Source organism: Phyllostomus discolor, chromosome 9, assembly GCF_004126475.2.
Source record: "Phyllostomus discolor isolate MPI-MPIP mPhyDis1 chromosome 9, mPhyDis1.pri.v3, whole genome shotgun sequence".
Lineage (NCBI taxonomy): Eukaryota > Metazoa > Chordata > Mammalia > Chiroptera > Phyllostomidae > Phyllostomus > Phyllostomus discolor.
The window spans coordinates 35190197-35213849 of record NC_040911.2 but is presented as its reverse complement, the minus strand read 5'-3'; the positions used below and the strand labels follow the sequence as shown (position 1 = coordinate 35213849).

The 23653-nt window shown below is 35.6% G+C and overlaps 1 protein-coding gene across 2 annotated transcripts in view; it reads left to right on the top strand.

Moving 5' to 3' along the window:
* The window catches only part of TAF4B (TATA-box binding protein associated factor 4b), a 125817-nt gene that overhangs the window by 66921 nt on the left and 35243 nt on the right, over nucleotides 1–23653 (top strand). For both annotated transcript variants that reach the window (XM_028524786.2, XM_036009189.1), the window contains 4 exons: nucleotides 5117–5286; nucleotides 7524–7654; nucleotides 13133–13258; nucleotides 19007–19063. In XM_028524786.2, the coding sequence (XP_028380587.1) occupies nucleotides 5117–5286; nucleotides 7524–7654; nucleotides 13133–13258; nucleotides 19007–19063 (484 nt within the window). The remainder of the gene's footprint in view (nucleotides 1–5116; nucleotides 5287–7523; nucleotides 7655–13132; nucleotides 13259–19006; nucleotides 19064–23653) is intronic.

The window sequence follows — 23653 nt, the reverse complement described above, 5'->3', positions numbered from 1 at the left end:
TTACTTCAGAAGAATTGTAGTCTGGTGCTATTACCTATTTTAGGATGAAAGAAATTTAAGGCAGGTACAAGTAGTGGTTAGCTTTATCAAAAGCTAAAGAATTAGATCAGTTTGAGAAGCCAGAATGCAACGCATTAATGATAATTAGTTAATACTTATTTAATTTATGCATAGTACCCTATTACATGCCATAGAATTTTAAGTTGAAAGCCTTTTTCTATTGAGGCAATACTAAATTTCTTTTTTGTATGTCTTTTAAAACAAAACAAAACATTGTTTTTCACAGAGCCTTCATCAAAATGCACTGCATTAGACCAGAAGACTTGAAGATTTAGTTCTAAAATTCTTACTCTCTTCTTTAAAATTAAAACCAAATCAGAATCACAAATATGCCTCAACATCAAAACCTTTATCACTGTCCAGGCCTGTCTTAGCCTTATTGATAATGTTGCTACATCACCGTGATGTCTTTCCTTCAGTCTGCCTCCTTTCTTAGAGGAAGTTTTAAATGGCTTGGGTACTATTTATTGCGGCACCTTTTCCTCTTCCCTCAGGAGGGGTCTTCCTCTACTCCTGCTGCTCTCTGTAACCATAGCAACTGACAGCTGTACTAGCCAGAGCTGTGTTCTGCTCAGGGCCAAATAATGAGGAGGGAAGACAGGAAAGAACAAATCTTAATGGGTGGTTAGTTCCCTGCTTATTTGCAGAAAAGGTCTGCAAGAAGATGCTATTAATACAAACGGGACTGTCTTCTCCTTGATGAATTCTATTGCATTCTAGTACTTTACTAGGTACTGGTAGTAAGTAGGCCTGGCTTTTTCTCTCCAGCCTATGTGTGAGATCTTATTAGGGACTGTACAGGAACTCTCCCATGGAAGCAAGGTGCAGTTTGCAGGGCCCATGTACCTGGTGCACATCTGAGATTGTACACAGTCAATGTTGTGTGTGCGTGTGTGTGTGTGTGTGTGTATCAAGACTATTTTACACCTTATACAATTCTGATTTTATTAAGGGAAGATTAAAGGTCTAGGTGTAAACTTCATCTTAAATTGTCTAGTTTTTTTTTTCTCTAAATGTTTATTTACTTATTTTGTAAAATATCACTAATCACTTTGGGTAATCCCTGTATGTAGTATAACATTCAAAAGGTAGAAAGGTATATAATGTGCCATAAGTCTTCTTCCTAACTCTGCTCCTCTATTTCCCTCTCCAAAGGAGAATTTTCATGTATATTTCTAGAAATATGTCATGCCCATTTGTGTATGGATGTGTGTATGATTTTTTCAAGGTGCATTGTATTCTGCACCTTGGTTTGTATTTTCACTTCACAGTACACCTTAGTGATTGTTCTTTATCAGGTCAATTGCCTCTTGTAAGAGGCTGAGCGGGAACTTAGAAAGCACCTATCCTAAGTTACTCATTTTTCAGAGGATGAAAAAATTGGGTCCTGTTGATATAAAACAACTGCTTTGGAGTGAACTGACTTTTCATTGATGTGTACTAGGTCTTTTTTAAAAATAGGCTTTATTAGAACAGTTCTAGATTCACCATAAAATGAAATGTAGAGAATTTCCTTTACTTTCACACATGCTTTCCTCATTATCATCATCCCAGGCCAGAATGGTCCATTTGTTAAAATTGACGAACCTGCATTGACACATTATCACCCAAAGCCCATTGCTTGAATTATGGTTCTTACATTCTATAGGTTTTGACAAATATATGATATGTATCCTCCTCTATAGTATTGCACAGAATAGTTTCATGGCCATAAAAATGCTGTGCTCCACCTATTCATCCCTCCTCCCCTTTAACCCCTGGCAGTCACTGGTCTTTTTAGTCTTAATAGTTTCGACTTTTCCAGAATGCCATAATAGTTGAAATTAATACTATGTAGCTTTTTCAGTTTGGCTTCCTTCACTTAGTAATACGCATTTAAGTTCCCTCCATGTCTTTTCATTGTATGGTATCTCCTATCTTTTTAGTGCTGAATAATATTTCATTGTCTGGATGTACCAAAGTTTTTTTTACTTACTGAAGGATATTTTGTTTGTTTCCAAGATTGGGCAATTATGAGGAAAGCTGCTTCAAACATTTATGCATGTGTTTTTGTGTAGCTGTGAGTAATCACCTCTAATCACTTCCTTTATTAGTAAACACCAAGGAGTGAAATTGCTGGGTTACATAATAAAGAATATGTTTAGTTTTCTAACAAATTGTCCAATTGTCTTTCAAAGTGGCTGTATCATTTTGCATTCCCACCAGCAATGAATGTAAATTCCTATTGTTCCACATACTCACCAGCATTTGGTGTTGTCAGTGTTCAGAATTTTGACCATTTAATAGATGTGTAGTGGTCTCTCATTGTTTTAATTTGTATTTCCCTGTTGACATAAGATATGGGTCCTCTTTTCAGATGCTTATTTGTCATGTATTTATCTATATTCTTTGAGGTTTCTATTCAGGTCTTTGGCCCATTTTTTAACAGGGTTGTTTTCTTATTGTTGTGTTTTAAGGCTTCTTTGTACATTTTGGATAACAGTTCTTTATCTGATATGTCATTTACAAATATTTTCCCCCAGTGTTGTGTGGCTTGTCTTTTCTTTCTCCCTTTTAAAAAAATTTTAAAATTTATTGATTTTAGAGGAAAGGAAAGAGAGAGAAATACTGATTTGTTTTTCCACTTATTGATGTATTTATTTGTTGATTCTTTTATGTGCCTTAACTGGAGATTGAGCCTGTAACTTTGGTGTATCAGGATGATACTCTAACCCACCAAGCTAACTGGCCAAGGCTGTTTTCGTTTTCTTGATACTTGTTTTTGTAAAAATACTTTTTCTCAGCTCATATATATATACACACACACACACACACACACATATATATGTATATGTAAATAACTTCAGACCTTGGTTCATCTTTAGGATGGTCTCCACCATTCTTACACTTTAGATAAGTTTAAGTGTTTAGATGTTTCTGGACATATTACTTTATTTACATAATTTACATAGATAACAAATTGATTCTTAGAACCATTCTCAGCCTCTCATACTTCTGATATTTGATAAGGTGGAGTCTAGCTATTTACATATGGTTTCTTTCTTTTTTTTTTCAGTGAAAAAATTTTTTAAAAATTTAATTGTTGCAGTACAATTTTCTATCTTTTACTCCCATCCCAACCCACCCACCCAGCCCTCCCCCTCCTCCCTCCCATTTCCACCTGCCTCTAGTTTTTATCCATATGTCCTTTATACTTGTTCCTGTAAACCCTTCCTTTTTTCCCCTGAAATTCTCCTGAAATTCCCTCTCCTCTCCCCTCTGAACTCTGTCAGTCTGTTCTTTATTTCAGTGTCTTTGGTTATATTTTGCTTGTTTCTTTGTTCTTTAGATTCCTGTTAAAGGTGAGATAATATGGTATTTGTCTTTCACTGCCTGGCTTATTTTGCTTAGCATAATACTTTCCAGTTGCATCCATTCTGTTGCGAAGGGTAGGAGCTCCTTTCTTTCTGCTGCATAGAATTCCATTGTGTAAAAGTACCATAGTTTTTTGATCCATTCATTTACTGATGGGCATCTAGGTTGCTTCCAGCACTGGCTATTCTAAAATTGTGCTGCTATGAACATTGGGGTGTATAGGTTCTACATATGGTTTCTTTATAGTTCATATTTAATTTGGTGGTGTGAGGTATTGATTTATTTTTTTACTTTTTTCCTCATTGCAGAAACACACCTTTTAATGTTGAACTTTTAAATATACTGTTTTGATTATAAGATCATTGTTCTTTCTCTTTACTTTTCAACTGTTGTGTCTAGTACTGTACTTTTTTCATAGATTTTGCATATCTAATCTATGTTTTGAGTACAAACCCTTCCACCCCCAAATGTGCTGCTGTTTAAACATCAGAGACCCTTATTTCTTGAGCACTTGACAATTATAATTTATTTCCCTTTTCTGTGCACAGTGCATTACCACAGGGAGGTTCATAACTTAAATCTATTGACGTGAGACCTCATGATATACCATTTGGCTCACACAGTAAAGAGAAACATCTTTTTATATGATCATGTTTGTGTAAATTATGTTTTGCATTGGTGTGTGAGTTACGATTGGTAATGTTATATATGGTGATAAAAGTGCCGTGAAGGAATTTTAGTCTCCCTTTCTCCATTTCCCTCCTTTTCCTCCTTCTCTCCCTTAAACATATGTACTCTTCTTAGTACTGTAGCCATGTAGCAGTTTTATTAGATTAAAACAATTATTTAATTTTACTGGTGCAATATAAGATACTCAGACATATTTTATGTTTGATATGTATGTCTTTTATGCCTGTGTGCGTATAGTTTTATATGTTGTACGTAGGCCCTTCACAGCCATTTGCTCAAGGTTATGGTTTAATTAATGCAGTTGCTTCAGAGTTGGAGGACACCTAAAGTCTGAAGCAGAAAAATCAAAAGAATTTTAACCATTTGGTTTCAGAGTAGCTAGTCAACAAAGCTTCTTCTCAAGGGCCTTTATGAGGGTATGAACCTTTCAGGACTAGGTAAGTTCTGCTGTCCCTCAGTGGAACAACAGTGCAGTGGAGAAGTTTGAGGAGTTTTTAATCATCCTGGATGAAAACAAAGAAGTCTTGTTTTCATTTTTGTGTCTTTCATTGTAGGGGATTTGTGGATAACTTAGTATAAGTTCCAAATTCCTCTTAGTTTATCTCATGTACTAAATCAAGAGTGGGAGAGCTGGGCTCTAGAACAGGGGTCCCCAGCCTCCCTCCTGCCCAGCCTGAGCTCCACCTCCTGCTTTTGCCCCACCACGGTCTGTGGAAAAATTGACTTCCACAAAACCAGTCTCTGGTGCCAAAAATGTTGGGGACCACTGTACTAGAAGACAAAGTTGCTTCTGATTTATTTTTCTATTAAATGTACACAGTGGTTAGAGATACCAATTAATTTTAATGGCTTACAGGGAAAGACAGCAGCCATTCTTTATTTCTGCTCTTGCTTGGATGAATTGAGTAAAATCATGTTTTCTACTATAAGGAGAGATCTATAATTCTTTGCTCTCTTAAATCATTCATACACATAAACTCTACCACAAAAGCTGTATCTTTTTCTTTATTAGAGATGAAGATGACCTCAATGATGTGACTTCAATGGCAGGGGTCAACCTCAATGAAGAAAATGCCTGCATCTTAGCAACAAATTCTGACTTGGTTGGTACGCTTGTTCAGTCTTGTAAAGATGAACCATTTCTTTTCATTGGACCTCTACAAAAGAGAATTTTAGACATTGGTAAGTACCAGCTTATGATGATTGACCTGACAAGTCTACCTGTGTCAGGGAAAATAGCAAGAAATAGTCTTGGTTGGTCTTCCTGGAACTCTGAGGCTTATATGAGACTCTGAAAATATTAAGATTTCATGAGTGTTATAGAAAGAAGCCTTTTATTTATTTATTTTTATTATTTATTTATTTTCTTTAATCCTCACTGGAGAATATGTTTATTGATTTAGAGAGAAAGGAAGGGAAAGAGAGAGAACACCAATGTGAAAGAGAAACTTTGATCAGTTGGTTGCCTCTCGTACTTTTCGGTTCTTGGTAAAGCACAAACTTGTCTTTTAATATGACAAGAAATTGCAAAACTCCTTCTAAATTATCTAAGCTTAAAAAAAAGACTATGGAGTGGATAGAATTATGTATTTCTAGAAATGTTTTTCATTTATAGTAGTAATCCCTTTTTACAGAACAGTTAAAAACTAAACCATTCCTTAATAACTAAAATTATAAATTTACCCCCCAAATTTTTTGGAAGATTTATCTACTTAAATATCTTAGGAGAGTAACCATTCCAGTGTTCTCTCTTTGTAATTACCTAAGTTAAATCGCACAGATATTCTATAAAAACCCAGAACAAGCTTGCAAGCACCATCTATGCCTCTGTAATCAGTTATGTTGACTTTATTAAAGTGTTGTACTTAAAAGTGGGAATTTTTACAGTATCACTTTGTAACTTTGTCATTTTCTTATAGGTTTAGTGAAGATATTAAAGTGTTTGATTATTCACTAAGCCCTAGAATTGTTTGCAAGCACCAGCCTTGTTTATTTCTAATATTTTAAAAATATGATAATTTTCAAAGGATCAACTATGTGCTTTAGAAATACATGTAAAATTATTTTCAGAGTTTTCCTTTCAAACTAAATCTTTTTAAATGTCGTTGTCTTTAATTTAAGCAGGAACTGGCATGTCATTCCCTGTCTACCCTATGTTTAGTTGTAATTTTAATCATTGAATTGTTCTGAAATTGTAGTGTCCCTTTTGTAGGAGGCCCCCACTATTTGTTTATGCTGATGGTTTTGGTGAAGTAGATTTGACTTTGTAGTTTCTGAGTTTTCCCCTCTTGAATCTAAAATTGGTGATGAACTCAGTTTTGCTAGAAAGAAATGAACTACATTTTAAAGGTTTGGCTTAGGATACCTTCTTCCTATCTGGTTTACTGTAGTCCTCATTTGGAATTACATTTTAACATTTATTATGGAATAATGTTGACAAATGTATGTAAGATTTGTTAGCTTTTAATTAAAGTTTATTTTTGCTATACTCATTCACACTTTGATGAATACATAAGTATATTTCAGAGAGTGCAAAATCAAAGTGATGTTTTAAAAACTTCTGTGTATATGCCTTGTTAAAAATGAACACAATAACACTATTAAAAGTTCATTTCAATTAGAGTCCCTAATTGCCTATATCTTTAGATTTAGGTCTCTGTTGATACAGGTGCTTTCACTAAGCCAGACAATTACTATTTAAATAGTGATAAGGTTGATATATAAATGGACTTCTGCCTTTGGCTATTGGTCCAAATTGTTTTCCTAAAAGTTTCTTCCCAGTTAGCAAAAGGAAAAATAAAAGTTTGGTTTATTTATGGAAGGAGATATAATGAAGGAGAAGTTACTCAAATGGATGGGTGAAATGATGAGCCTTTGAACCCATTTCAACTTGTAAGGTAATTAACAGGTCAATTTATCCAATCATAAGCATGATTGGTAATGGACAAAACGAATATAGGTATGTCTGTAGACAAGGCATTAACAGAGACTCACAATCTGAATTCATTGAAATGTCATAAACTGTTAACAGTGTCAAACAGAATTAAATGTAATTTCCCATTTTTTTAATTACTAAAATTAACAGAATATGGCACTGATTTCTGCAGTTACCATTTTTCTCCCTGAACGCTAGACTTGATTTGTGTTCTTATTAACTTTGTCCTATAAATGACCTTGCAAGGAGAATGATTCTAGAGGCTAAGTAAAACAATGTCTATATTTTCTGAGGCTTCAGGCTAGGTTTTATTAATATAATGTCTAAGATCTTTGAAGTTGTGACTTTACCAGGAAAATCATAATCTCTAAACCTTTATTCATAATGGGTATGGCTTCCAGGGGGAACAGAATACCTGCTGTGCTAATTATTTCAATTATCAGCTTCCACTAAAACACGTAATGGATTTTCTCTGCTTCCACAGGTAAAAAGCATGACATTACGGAACTTAACTCTGATGCTGTGAATTTGATCTCCCATGCAACACAGGAGCGATTACGAGGCCTTCTAGAAAAACTGACAACAATTGCTCAGCATCGAATGACAACTTACAAGGTAAAGGAAATCATTAGAGAAGTATAGGCTCTTTTTCCTCTTTGTCATGTTCAGGGTAGTTTTCAGGTATGTATTAATATTCTACGTATATTTTTAGAGAAAATGGTTGAGACATTTTTCATGTTGCTAGAAAGTCAAAGTCTCATTCCTAATTTGCTTTATTTAGATATGCTTACATGACAAATAAAATTAAAATAGAGCTTAAAATGGTATCCAAAGCGTCTATGTCAGTTTAAATTGAAATACACACCCAATCTGCCTGAGGCTTCTCCTCCTAAAGCTTTTGAATGGGAAGGAAGATATTTTAGTGTGGAATAGCTCTGTTCTCTTCAGTGTGGATAGTTTGGTTCTCTTCAGTGATCCATACTCTGCTAACACTCCTGTTCCTTTTACTAAGTTAAATGATTATATTGAATGCTAATCCTGGTGTCACTCGTTATCATTATTGACTGCTTTTATAAATTAAAAAAACTAAATACGAGAATAGCCTGCCTGTCAGTCTCTAATGGTGTGAACCAAATTACTTGCCATCATCGAATGGAAGCCCCTGATTTATTTGAATTATGGTTTTGGAGGAGAGGTGATGAGGGATGAAAAAGAAAAAAGATAAACATTTTTCCTCTCTATCAAGAAGTGTTTATAGCTAGATTTTGTACAACGTGGTGTATGGGTAACCTCCTGAGGTTTTGAGTTTTAAAGAATGGTTATTGTGATAATGTCCAAGGCTTAGGTTACACGGAATCCAGGGCAGTATCAGCTACCATATCACTGGTAGTTCCCTGGAGGAGTCATTCTGTTTTCTCTCCTTTTTGTTTTATTTAGAACCTTAGAAGGGTTATTTGTATAATTGCTGAGGTCCTCACTTGTATAAATCTTTCTGAGAATTTGCTGGACTGACTTAAAAATACGTGATCATCAGAAAAAAGTTTTTTAAAAAAGAACCAATTATCAGTACTTCTTTGTGTATATTTCTAGAATTCCTGTTTCTTCTAAGTTATCTAATTTGTTGGTATACAGTTGTTCATAGTATTCTCTTATAACTGTTTTATTTCTGTAAGATCAGTAATGATCCCACTTTCATTTTGATTTTAGTTCTTTAAGGTGTAAAAGTAAGTTACTGATTTGAGATTTTCCTTTTTGAATATAGGCATTTACTACTATAAATTCCTCTCTGAGCAATGCTTTTACTGTATTTATAAGTTTTGATACATTGTATTTTAGTTTTCATTTATCTCTATTTTCTAATTTCCTGTGAGATTTCTTTGATTCATTCGTTGTGTTAGAGCAGCAATATTCAACTGGTGTGGTGCGCCTGGCACACTGGTGTGCCACTGGAATTCATAAACCATGCAGTACCTGACTGTTGAGTCAGGGGCACTGACCTCTTTTCCCTTAGATGGACAAATTAAAAAATACCAACAGCCAACACAACAATAGCCATCTGATATGAATGAATCAAAACTACACCTTTTTTTTTTTATCAGATCGGCAAAAAATGTAATTTATTTTTTTGTGTGCCATGGAATTTCAGAAATTAGTGCAAGTATGCCATGAGATGAAAAAAAGGTTGAAAATTACTGTTTTAGAGTATGTTAATTTACACATTTGTAAAATTTCCAGTTTTCCTTTTATTGTTGATTTCTAGCTTTATTTTATTGTGGTGAGAGAAGATTCTTTGTATGATTTAATCATTTTAAATTTATTGGGGCTTGTTTTGTGGCCTAACTTACAGTCTCTTTTGGAGAATGTTCCATGTGCACTTGAGAAGAATGTATATTCTCCTATTGCTGGATGGAATGTTCACATATGTCTGCTGGATCTAGCTAGTTTTATGGTGTCAAGTTCTCTGTTTCCTTAATGGTCTTATGTGTAATTATTCTGTCCATTATTCAAAGTGAGGTATTGAAGACTTAAGCTGTTACACAAAACTGTCTATTTCTCTTTAGTCCTGTCAATGGTTGCTTCATATATTTGGTATTTCAAGTGTGTATATCTTCTTGTTGTATCTTCTTGATGAATTGGCTCTTTTTCCACTATATAATGTTCTTATTTATCTCTTTTAACCGTTTTTGACTTAAAGTATGTTTTGCTTGCTAATAGTATAACCATCCCTGCTTTCTTTTGGTTCTTACCTGCATGGAATATCTTTTTGTATCTTTCACTTTCAACCTATTTATGTGCTTTCATCTAAAGTGAATCTCTTTTAGACAGCATATAGTTGGATTATGTTTTTTATCCATTCTGTCAGTCTCTACCTTTTGATTGGGGAGTTTAATCCATTTATATTTAAAGTAATTACCATAAAGAAGAACTGCTATTTCACTATTCTGTATACCTTATAGCTTTCTGTTTCTCATTTCCTCCATTACTGCCTTTTTTGTTTGCTTGATTGATCTATTTATTGTGTATTTCTCATTTCCTTTTGTGTATTTATTTTTTTAGATATTTTCTTAGTGGTTACTTTAGGAACATTCTAAATTCATAATATTCTAGTTTGAATTGATAACAGTTTACCTTCAATTTTAGGATGTAGGGCATTTAGCCTTCCATTTTTGGCTTTTTACTGTAACTTTTTTAAGAATCTCACAATTTTTCAAACTTGGATTTGTCCCTGTTCCCACCTCAGTCACTCCATTGTTTCGGAGATAAAGAGTGTACTTTCAGTATTGCAATGGACAGTATCCATACAAAGTACAATGTGTACATTGAATATGACATGGAATTTTTCCAGGTAGAGTTTAATATTCTGAGTGGTATTTAAAACTCCATTGTGTACAGCCTTTAGATGGAATTCTAATGTCAATAGCATATGTTCCAAGGATTTAGTTACCCTTTGCAAAATGGGTAGTATTTACCTCACCTGGAATCTCTCTGAATAACTTATTTTAAAGCTAATACCTCCTTAACCTACTATCTGTATGTGGCCTATCCTGATTGATTTCCACCTTCTCATTCCTTTCTCCAAACTCATTCCTTAATACAGCTAATGGGACTGTGTGAATTTGAGCATATAGAAAGGTAGCTACATTATCATCCTTTTTTGAATAGAAACAATAATCATTTAGTTAGATTGGAATCTACTTCAAAATTATACTTAATTTGTAGACTTTGATGGTAATAATCTGTGGGTCACAGATTTGGCCCTGTCCTTATTATTTCAGTTCATCCGTGATAGGATTTATTTTTATCTGTACAATGTGGGAAATTTTACTCCATAAATTTCACAAAATGAGCTACTTTTATTAAAAGCAAAATTCCACCATTTTTTTCTATTTAATATCCATCTACTTTTGGTAATCTTTTTTTTTTTTTTTTAAACAGATTTTTTTTTTAAAGATTTTATTTATTTATTTTTAGAAAGGGAAGGGAGGGAAGGGAGATAGACAGAGACAGAGAAACATCAATGCGCGGCCGCCGGGGGTCATGGCCCGCAACCCAGGCATGTACCCTGGCTGGGAATCGAACCTGGGACACTTTGGTTCCCAGCCCGAGCTCCATCCACTGAGCTACGCCAGCCAGGGCTCAACTTTTGGTAATCTTTTACCTGGTTAGATACAATTCTCCAATCTATCACAGTTCATAAACTGAGATTTCAGTAAAGAAGTAGAAAGTGACATGTGGACAAAGCTTTTGATCTTTCTGCCCCGTGGTTTCCCACTGAAGAAAAATTATAGGCTTCTGCATATCAGTGGCTGTGGAGAAGCTTCAGTGTTTTCCAGTTGAAAAGGGGCTGTAATGCTTTCCTTAGGGAGAATTCACTTGATGGTGTTATCACTTGGTCTAGGTCCTTATATTTTCGTTGCTAAACCACCGTACTCTGTGGTGCATGAAGACTTCAGTTAGGCAGGCCAGCTAGGGAGAAAGAAAGGACTGTGGTAAGATTGGGGTTACCGTTGTTTAGGTAAGGTTGGGGACTCAGGAGGAGTTAGGGGATGCCCTCATTTGTTTTATATGTGGAAGAGTGAAGGAAGAATGCATACATTAAGCCAGAGGTGGCTGTATCCAAATTGGGGGAGAGAGAAGGAATCTTAGCATTGGAATGAGATTGGGTTAAAGTTTAGAAAGTCTGTGTTCCTTTTTAATTTCTTGTTTGTTATCCTTTTAAACTTAAATTGTCGGTAAACTTATCTCCAGTATATCTGAACAGTATTTCCCACAGATATGGGAAAGATGAAGTATTTAACAAACTGCTGGTTATTATGTTTATATCTCTGTGGTTGGCCTATAATGTATTCCATATTCTATCTTGTATTATTTAACTTTTAAAAGCATTTGAAAATTCCTTTTGTATTATACATGAAGTAAAATAAGTAGCACTAATACATCCTTGTTTGTCATACTATGTAATACTCTTTTGATCTAGTTAACTGCCAACAATAAAAATTTAATTTAAAAAGAATCCTGAACATGTGAAATCTCTTGGTCCCAGTTAATTGAATCAGCCATAAGCATGGGATAAAACAAAGATGGGAGTGGTGCTGTACTCATGATTCATAAGCCAGGCACTGACTCTTGGACTGACTGTTTAAAAACCATTCCTTGTTTCAGTTATACAGTTTCCCACACTTCCTCTCCTATAGCTTGGATGTCTGAATTACTGAAGTGAGTAGATCGCAGGATGTTCTAAATACTGATTGGGAAAATTGCCCTCTGCTATGCCCCCAGCAAGCATGCACATACTCATATAAATATGTGACAGGAGGAATAGGTCGTCGTATCAGGTGAAGAAAATAAAGTGTTTAGATTGGAAAGCACTGTTTTATACTCTAGAATATCAGAATTAATGAAACAATGTAAACTTTATAATTTTATGGAACAATGAAGATAAATAATTATGTTATGGCTCTCATTTATAAATTGTACACTTAATTTCTTTGACTGAAGAAACTGTAGTTCTGTCCAAGGTCATAGCTTAAGGGAAACCTCAAAATAGGGTTTGGGATCTTAATGTTTGCCTTTTTTTCTTATGCTGTTTTTTTGATGGAAGTTGTATTCACTTGACAAGGTAAGACAAATTCAGTAATGAAAACAAGGTTGATGACTTTCATCTTTGGTATATTTTTCAGTGAAGTGATTGTTTCTTTTTTTTTTTTCCATTCACAGACCTAAGATTTAATTAATCATATTAAAGTCTGCTCAGATGGACAATAATTTAACTAAAAAGATCTAGGTTATAGTTAAATGCTACACTCTATTTGCTTTCCACTTCCTATTTTAGGGTCTGCTTGGCTTAATCCCCTACCACTTTCCCAATGAGGCTTACTAGGAAAGCTCTTTGAAATTTAAATGCTTAATCACTTCTCAAATGTTAAGGTGATTAAAGTTTTTTTTTTATGTTTGTCTAATAGAAATAAAAATATTACCTCCTCAAAATTTAGGTCCCTATGTATGTTGGTGTTCCTGCCTTTAGCTGACTTATAACAGTACCTAATGTAGAAAGTGTTTTTGGGTTCATCATAAGACTTTTTGTTTTTCCAGACAAGTGAAAATTACATCCTGTCTAGTGATACCAGGTCACAGCTCAAATTTCTTGAACAGCTGGATCAACTGGAGAAGCAGAGAAAAGATTTAGAGGAAAGAGAACTGTTATTTAAAGCAGCCAAGGTAAGAGCCTGCCTGATTTATGAGTGAACCTGGCCTGGCAAGGAGGTCAGAATTGGCATTATCATTGGTTGATTGTCTTGGTTTTAGTAGGACTTCAGATTTCTCTGAAGGATATCTTAAAATAAAGTTAGTAATAAAATCTTTCATACCTAGGATGGTATAGTACAGTGGCTTTCACTTAATTTAGTTTAATGAATTATCTTTTGTCTCCTCATTCTCAATTTCTGTGTGCCTAGCATCATGCTAACACCTTCCTCCAAAAATGTTTTATACAATTTTCATGGTGCTTTTAATGATTTGATTGATATGTGCCAAGTTGAAGTTTAGAAAGTAGACAGGCAGAGTATGAATAAAATTAAGAGTAATTATATGGAACAAAATATAGGGTTCCAGATATGGGTGAGATAGAGAGAGAATAAAAGAGAGAACAAGTGAAGTTATTATTTATTTCCTTCCTCCCTTATTTAAGACATTTTCCTGGACTCCAGACAGAGCAAAAGCTAATTCCATTCCAGTTTGCATTTTGTTGCTCCACCTTTCTTTGCAGGTCTGGGGCCTTTGTGTGTGAAGTTTGGGCACCAGTTTTATTTTGTGTTTTAAACACCTTAGTTTTAATTTCTAGTGTTCTTGGCAGCCACCCCTTTTAGAGTATTTGTTCTAGTCATATGTGAATCACTTCATAGAAACTGTTTTGAAATTATGTCATACTTACAGAAAAGTTGCCAGAACTATACAAAGAACTCTCATCTCCTTCACCCAGATTCCTCACTTTTTAAAAAAGATTTTATTTATTTATTTTTAGTGAGGGAAGGAAGGTGGGGAGAGAGAGGGGGAGAGAGACACACACACATCAATGTGCGGTTGTTGGGGGCTGTGGCCTGCAACCCAGGCATGTGCCCTGACTGGGAATCGAACCTGCGATGCTTTGGTTCACAGCCCATGCTCCATCCACTGAGCTACACCAATCTGGGCTCAGATTCCTCACTTTTAACATTTTATTTCATTTACTTCATCTCCACCCTTTCTACACACACACACACACACACACACTCACTCACACACTCAATATCATTCTTTCATTTTCTGTTCAATTCAGAGGCAGTTTTTAGAGTTTTTTTGTATATTCACAATGTTGTGTAACTGTCATCTCTATTATTTTTCTGAACTTTTTGAAAGCAAGCTTCAGATACGATGTCCCATCAGTCCTAAACATATATGTGGAAACAAGGACTTTCTTTTGTGTAACATTCCAAGTCAGGACATGAACAATGTAATGCTACCATTGAATCCACAGACCCCATTCAAATTTTACCAGTTTTCTCAACTCTCTTTCCCTTCATGTTTCATTTTCCCATACAGAAATATGTGTTACATTCAGTTGTCATATCTTTTCAGACACTTGCAGCAGATTTTCTCAGACTTTCTCTTTCTTTCATGTCTTTGACAGGTTTCAAGAGTATAGACCTTACCTTTTGTAGGTTGACTCTCAGCGTGGGTTTGTCTGATATTTCCTCATGACATGACTTAGACCATGCATTCTTGGCAGGAATGGATAGAAGTGATGCTGCTGCATCTTCTCAGCTGATCATACCAAAAGGCAGCCTTGATCACCTGGTTGTGTGGGTGCCTACCAACTCTTCCCATTTTAAATTCACCATTTTCCCCTTTGTAATCAATGAGTTTTTCATAGAAAGGTATTGCAAGATTATATATACCAGTATGTCCCATTCCTCATCAAACCCCTATGTGTCAACTTTAGCATTCATAGATGATGACTACCTGAATCAGCCACCTCTATTATGTTTGTCAAAACGTGGCTCTTTCTTCTCATCATCTCTTTTATACTTAACAGCACTCTGGAAAAGCTTTCCCTTTTCTCTTATTCATTCATTCATATCAGTATGGGTTCTTGAATGTCTTTGATTCAACAGATTGTAATCCATTACTATCATTTATTTTGATGCTCAAACTGTTCCTGGGTGGGAGATCCTTCCAGCTGGCAATTCTGTTCATTAGTCATGTCTCTCTCTTTCAGTGAACATGTCCTTACTTTCTGGCACAAGTTATTCCAGGCCCAGCTTTTACTCCTCCTTCCCAGCCCTGGAGTCTGCCATTTCTCCAAGGGAATCCTTCATATTTATATGAAGTTGAAGATGATATCCAGAAACCAATTAGAGCATACTGTATGCTCATTGCTGATGGGGTGTCATTACATGTAGGACCCTCAATGGACAGATCTAGAAAGTACATGTATATATTATGTATGTACACACACAATTATACACCTGTATTTCTTTACCTGTGTGTTTATGTTATAAAGCCATGAGTTTATATGAATACCTCCAACTCTAACCAATATCTTAGGGTTCATTCTAAACTTAACTTTTCTGTGTTGATAAATACTTTCTCCATAGTAAGAAACTTGGCTCTTATTACCTTCAGTATATTTGCTTACGTCCTCAATTTAGTTATTTGATCGATGTAACTTATCTCCCAAATAGCTATGCTGGCTGACTTCTCTTGTCTGCCACTACTGTGACCGTGGCCCTCATTTCATTGTCCATGTCATTGGCTTCTGTTCCCATTGGCCCATGCCTTGGTGAGTTTCCTCAAGTCTCCCTGATCACCCTGCATTCTTGGCTGCTGGTCTGTACCTTTATGTGCCCCAATCAGCCACAAGGATATGGGACACCACAACCTTGTTATTGTGCAGCTTCCTGCTCTCCCACAGTCTCAGTCCCCATGCTGACCCCTCCTCTGATGGGAATGACAGCTGGGAGAGGAAGATGTTCTTCCTTGAGCCCTCAGGTATTATAAGTAAGCACACAGCCAGTGTAATGAAATGGTTTATTGGTATTTATTTCTAATTACTATGCTGTAAACAAGGTCACGAACTATTAAATACTAATTAGTTATTATTGGATATAATATATTATACTTCCTCTCACTCTCTCCTGGCTTTTTCTCCTCTACTGGACTTATAAATATGGGAGTGTCCTAGGATTCAATTCTAGGACTTCTTGTCTGTCTATATTCCCTTGTAATTTATATTTCCAACTCAGTCTACATTCTGGAATTCTGAACTCTTATAGCCAACTGCCTACTTGAATCTCCCCTTAGTTGGCCAATAGGCGTCTCAAATTTAATGTAGCCAAAAGAACTCCCGATTTTCTTCCCACTCAAAATACTTTTTAGTCTTACAGGTTTTCTTAACTCAATAAATGGCACCATTATTCACCTGGTTCAAGCCAAAAGAAAAACCTAGGAGTCATCTTTAACTCTTTTTTCCTCTCTTCATATGTATTCTGTTTCTTAAATGTATCCATCTTCTCTTCATCACCGTTGTTACCACTCTAGTCTAAGTCATCTTTCACATGGACTTTTATAACATTTTCTGACTGATCTCCTTTTTTTAATACAATACATTTTTATGCTTCAGAATATCTTCAGAATAATGTTTCATAGCAAGTCATGTGTGTCTCTGCTGCTTCCCCTTGCACTAATATAAAACCCAAACTTCTTACCAAATTTGAAAAGGCCTTATGTGGCCTGGCACCCCTCCCCTCTCTGAGCGTGCTTCATATCACTCCCTTTTTCACTTAGTCTGCTCCAGTCACACTGCTTGTGGTTCCCCACCCACCTTAGAGTATTAGACTACTGAACACTGAGTTCCTTTCTCCTAAATCTGCTAACCTCTCACAAAGTTGGAATTATCTTCCCAGTTGCTTAGGACAGAATCCTAGGAGTCATCCTCAACTCCTCTTTTTACTTCATACCCCCATGTCTAACCCATCAATAAATCTGGTTGGCTCTACATTCAAAATATGTTTTGAATCTAATCACTTACCATCATCTCCTCTATGACATCAGTCCAAACTGCCCTTGCCTTCTTCTTAGTCTTGTATTCACAATGTTTGTTTTAAAATAATCTCCTCTAATTGCTCTGTGTGCCTGGGCCTCCACTCTTGAATGCCTATAGTACACCCTCTACATAGCAGACAGACTGACCTTTTGAGTGTCATGTTAGTGGCTTCTCCCTCCTGTGTGTCAAACCCTCTGGGAGCTTGTCTCATAATTGAACCCCACTCCTTGTCATGGCCTACCAGGCAAAACATGGTGTCTGACCTTGTCTCCCTCAACTTTTCTCTTGTGTTCCAATGACACAGGCTTTCTTTGTTTCCTCAAGCATTCCAGGGTTGTTCCCATTTTAAGTTACGGCAATTACTGTGCCTTCTGCTTGGAGTGTTCTTCCCCCAGATCTTTGTGTGGCTGCCTCCTTCTTGCCATTCAGATCTCTACTCAAATGTCACTCCTCAGATGGTCTTTTCTGCCATCTTAGCAAAAGAAGTGCCTCCCCCACCCTTCTCTTCTTTCTGTCACATTTTATTTTCTTTGTAGGTCTTATCATTATCAATAATTATTTGTGTTTTATTTTTCTTAAAATGTAAATTCTTGAAAACCGGAACTCTGTCTTGTTATTTCATTTCTATATCTCCAAGAACAGTGGCACAGAGTAGAATTTGTACTATGGATAATCAGTTAAGATTGGTTGACAAAGACTCAATAGCCAAATGTGCCTATTTTATACTAGGACAAAAAAATTATACACACACATACAGATATATACTATACATATTTTCATATAAAATATGTATATATGTACTCATTCTCTTATAATATTATAGGTGGAATAACAAAGGAGTTTGCCTTAGTTGGAGCTGAAATGAAGTTGTTTTAGTAGTTTGGGGACAAAATGAATAAAGTTACTAGTTTTGGGTAGAATCTTAAGTAGGTATTTAGCTAAGGTGTTTAAAATTAGAAGACACTCTTAAATATAAACAATTTCTTTTATTTTCTGTTAACAAAAGTACTGATAAACCAGTAAACCTGTCACATAAACTTAGTAAATTATGAAAATAACTTTTAGCTTTTATTTTGTTAGCTATCTTTAATTAGTTGACATTGCATTTTATAGAACAAGCATTCAGATTTATAAGGAGTTGGATAGATTTGTTAGAATGAGAAGGATACACCTACCCCCAAGCATATTTGTCTGTGGACAGATGTTCATGGTGTCAGAAATAAAGTTCTTTACCCTTTGTTTTATCATAGCATTAGCAGTCCTGTAAGATTGTTCCTTTCTAGAATGTTAAACTGAGTCAGTGTGGAAAGTAACATTCAACAATCATTTATTACTGGACCCAAAGATGATAAGATACTCTAATGGGAACATGGGGACATATTTGCTACTTAATTTTTTTTAAAATTACACTTTCAAAGAGAGAGAGAGATTTGGTTCAAAGTTCATCAGGTTCTTGATTTTAGTCGTCCTTGAAATACCATATGGTTTTCTCCAAAATGTGTTCACCGAAGGTGTAGCCAGTGTTGATTGTTTTCATTCATTTAAGCCAACAGTTAAACTCCGTTTCTTTTCCTTTCCCCATACCATCCATTTTTTAGTTCTCGGTGTTCAAACAAGAACAACGTCATGCCTCAACTGGACCTGACTGACACTGTTAGCATCATTTTCCACATAAGCTTCCTCCGGGCTGGAACTGCAGCAGCCGCCCTGACAATGAGAGGGAGGGGTGGTCAGAGAGGGAGTACACAGGACTAGGTTGAGGCATTTTCCCCTGGAGCCAAGGTTTTCAATCATAAGAGAAAATTGTCATTTATTAAATATTTAATGGCAAACTGTAGTGTTTAGATGCTAGTAATTTCTATTAAAATGTTCTTTTCCTTTGATAGAGTCGTTCCAATAAAGAAGATCCAGAACAGCTGAGATTAAAGCAGAAAGCCAAAGAGGTAGGACTTTCAAGTTACCATGTTTGTCTTTGTGTTCCAGGGAAGGCTGGCAGCCCTCTCCTGGCAATTAGGTCAGGGTTTATTTTGCTGTTGCATACCATTTGCAGAAGCCTTGGGGAAGGACAGGAACTGCTGAAGGCAAGGGCAGTACTTCAAATGAGGTCAATGAGTGATGTGCTCTCTTTTTAAAATTTATTTTCAAGGCTTAGGCCTGTCTAGAAATGGCTCTTTGTAAACTACAGCAGCACACTTGGAGGAATATAACGTGGGATTAAGAAAAAAAAGAAACTTCTGAGATTTAGCATCTGGGACTGTACAATAGGCTACATTTTTCCAGGGTAATTGTTCGTTTTGTAAATCTGATACTGCTTATAATTCTTTGGCTGGGAGGCGGTACTGGGATTTAGTTTTAAATGGAAAATGCCTCTGGCTTTTAATTTTCTGGGCCCAGCAGTTTTCTGTTCTGGAATGGAGCCCTTGTTTCACACAGTTCATGTTTAGCTGCAGGGGTTTTAGTTTATAGCTTAGACTGGTTAAGCTTTTACTCCCAGAGGCCTCTGCATAGCAACTGTAGAAATCAACAAATAAGTTCATTTATGTCTGCAGCCTCCTCTCAGTAGCTGACTTTTTACATTTCCCAATATCCATTTCCTGACTTTTCTAGCCCCAGAGAAAAAAGCTCCACTAATTGGAGCTTATTTTAATTGAGCCTTAATATTGGATCTCACTGGAGTTGCCCCCAGAGCTGCTGAGAACAGAAGGAAATGAAAGTACCCAAGGTTGAAGATGTGGTGCGTGTATGGGGGTGTGTGTGTGTGAAATTTTTCACTTGACCTACAGATTCTTTTCCCTGCTGAATAAATCATCAAGCCTGTTCACATTTCTGATTAAGGATCTGACAGCAGACAATAATAAAGACAATTGAGGTGTGAGACGTGTGACATGGAGCTGAAGAAATTGGTTTCTATAGTTACTCAACTGATTTCATGCAATTTTTAAGGATCTTTGTGCTAAATTTCCTAAGCAACCTTTTTCCTTAACTGTGCCTCTTGAGCTATGAAATTTGTTGTTGCTTAACATTGCTGCACTCGGCTTCTAGGTGCCAGCAGCAGCAGGTTATTTATGAATGTTTTAAAGGCCCTTATTGTTTGGATTAATGTAGGAGCTGAGGCAAAACAAATGGAAATCTAGTAAGAATCTTACAGTCAACGTGGTGTGTTTTCACTGACATGGAGAAGGAAAATATAGGACCTCTGGATGGGAGGGTTTCTGGATTGGGATGAGGAGAACTGGGAAGGGAGAACGTTAAAAAGAATTGAAACCAGAACATTTAATTTCGACGACAAAAAATTTCTCATAGTCATTTCTTTCCAGTTGAAAATTTATCTAAAAATATTATCTGAAAATCTAATGTGAGGATGTACTTATAATCCTTTATAAGCAAGCTTGGCTTGATGATAGATTATTTGGGGATGGGCAACTATTATTGCTCTGAGTCATGGGTATTCCTCTTTGTTTTAATTAAGGACTGAGAAGATGCTTATGTACTTCCTTCTAACTGTATCCCTTTTTGGAAAATATATATCATAAACCTTATCCTTTTATCCTTAAAGAACTTACCCTGTCTGTTCCTCCATAAATATCTGAATCGTAGATTAATTTTTCCTTCAGGTTTGCATGGGATGGTTTTGTTTGTTTGTTTTAATCGTGTGTAGTATTATTCCCTGAGAGATGAATAGGTGGACATTATTTAAAAAAAAGAAAAAGTTATAACAGTAAATGTGATGGAAAAAACCCTCTCATAATGAGAGCGGGTGATACCAAACCTGTTTTTTCCCCTCCCTTGTACCTTCATTTATTTCTTTTTCCTAGCAAGATGAAATAGACTCAATATAATTTCTGTCCAAAATATTTTGGAAGTTTTCTAGTTGCTTCCTATCTTGTATCCAGTTGATTGAAAAAGGAATCAAATACATTGCCCCTGTTCCAAGAATAGAACCTCTCTGTATTAGTTGCAGATGTTCTGCGAAAGTAAAATATTCTTATTTTGTCATCCCCCTGACCCCTAGAGCTCTTAATAACTTTAATAGTCTAAGGGCCTCTAATTTAGAATCAGACATATACCATATTTTATTTAGTTGCAAAAAATCACTGATCCTATCTTTAACATAGAGTTATGTCTTGTATGGTCATTTGTAAGGTTATCATTTGGGATATGCTAATTATTATCACATACCAATATAAAATACATAGCTTTAGTTGTGATTTTGTGGGGGAATTTTCTTTGTTTTAAAAAATTAGCATGGATTCCTTATTATTTCTTGGTTTAGAACTATTTTGCTTTCCTTTTCCTACCTATCTACCATGTTGGTTATAGGAAATTAATGACAGTATTTTATGAAAGCAGAACTCTGAAGAACTGTTTAGTGAAGCTATAGACATTATTGTTGCTAGGAAATGTTTCAGCAGTGATGTTTGTCATAAATGTTAAGTCACAACTTGAATCCCCTTCATACATAATTTCATAATCCATGTTTGCTTTCACCTGTTAAGGACTAGAGTTTTATCTTGATCCTATTTCCCCTGTGGGTTTTCTTCTGTCTAATACAGTTTTAGAGGATATTCATTTCTTCTTTGCATTGTGGGTACAAAGATAAGGTATTAAATTGGGCCAGTTTTTATAACATGCCTAATTTTTGTTTTTATTCTTCCTATTGACTTCTTCCTATTTTGTCATTCTCATTTGGCACTTAAAAAAAATCGGCAGCCTTTGGGTTTGCCTCCAGCCTAGTCTCATTTCATTGAAGTAGCTCCTGCTGCATACTGTTCTTATTGACTTGACAGATTATCTATTTGAAGACTGTATTTGTTGTTTAGCTAAAATGTCTGTGGATATTCCTTTGATTCAAACATTTTAGTTTCAACTTTGGGGCTTTTTTCCCCTTTTTCTATCTTTGCCTGAAAAAGTATTATATGTGTTCTCTATTGTAACTTTATATTTTAAATGCTAGCATTTTAAAATGTGGTTTTTAAATAATTTTCCTAGATACCTTTCCTAAAATGTAAGTACTGACATTCTTCCATTTCACCCTTTATTTGAAAAAGGTTTTAAATAGATTACTAATTGCCCAATTCTAATTTCAAACAAGCAGGCAGGCATATCTTTGTTAAATGCAGCTGCAGACTTGTCTGAAATGTATGCTTTGTGTCCTAGATCACTATCTAGCCATCAATGTTTTCCTTTCTTACCACATCATCCAGAATTCTGCAGAGCAAGCCATCTGACCTTGGAGTTCAGACATCCTGATTCTTTATACATTTGTTATGTACATTGCAACCTTAATATCCTTTTGAATATCTTCTTTCTCCTTTGGGAGATGTGAGTTGAGTGCATCTGTGAAGAGTAAGACAAAGAATTCATTTACTTTCTAACAGTTCCTACCATTCCCACTTTCATTTGTTATAAAGCAATAGAAGAAAGAGAAAGGAATGCTGTACCTGCTGACACATTTAGTTTCATAGGGCAACCTGTAGAAACCAGGCAAAAGAATAAGTATTGAATGATTAAAATGCGTAACAGATTAGAAAACTTGTTACTTGAAGTTTTTAGGATTTTTGTTTATACAAAATATAGGATATAAACACTCTGAAGAATGCAATTCTCTGTAAAGATTATTGTACAAGAAAAAAGATAATAAGGCTCATCACTGATTAGAAAAATACATAATTTAGATAGGAAAAAGCCAAGAGATATTCTTAGAACAAAGTTTAAAAAGGTACAGAGTCAGTGAAACATATTTAATGCTAACTATTAAATAGAGCAATTTATGTTTAAACTTACACTAGCTCTGCACGAGCCAAAACTTATGAAACTCTGGAGAGGGCAAAATGAACTTTGTAGCAATCAAATTAATTCAGTATGGAGAAGACATTCTTAAAATGACTGGATATAAAGAACTTGTATACATAGCAGAGAAATAGATGCAGATGTTTCAAAGCATTGCTCATCTAGGATAATGGTTCTCAAACTGGCATGCATGAGAGTGATCTGGGAGAGCTTATTAAAAATACAGATTGGTAGGCCCTTCCCCCAGGGTTTATGGCAGGCGTGTCAAACTCATTTTCACCGGGGGCCACATCAGCCTCATGGTTGCCTTCAAAGGGCCAAATGTAATTTCAACTCCTTAACAGTTAAGGAGCAGTTAAGTTTATACAGTCCTAAAATTATTTCGGCCCTTTGAAGGCGACCACGAGGCTGATGTGGCCCCCGGTGAAAATGAGTTTGACACCTCTGGTTCTATGGTATATTAGTCTGGGTGAAGCCTGAGAATTTACATTTCCAATGAATTTCCAAGTGATTTCTGCTATTGCTGCTGCTGCTCTAGAGATCACATTTAGAGCTGTTGGTCTTAGGAGAAAGAAAGGGAGACTTTAAAATCTATCACTTTTAATATTCCATTGACTAAATGGTCATAGAAGTTTAAAACGAAGTACTGTCATTTGGGAAGCTGAGAGTTGGCATCTTGAACTGCCATAGTTCACTTGCTACCAATTACTATTTCAGTAGGTGCTCTTTTGGAACCGGGGAAG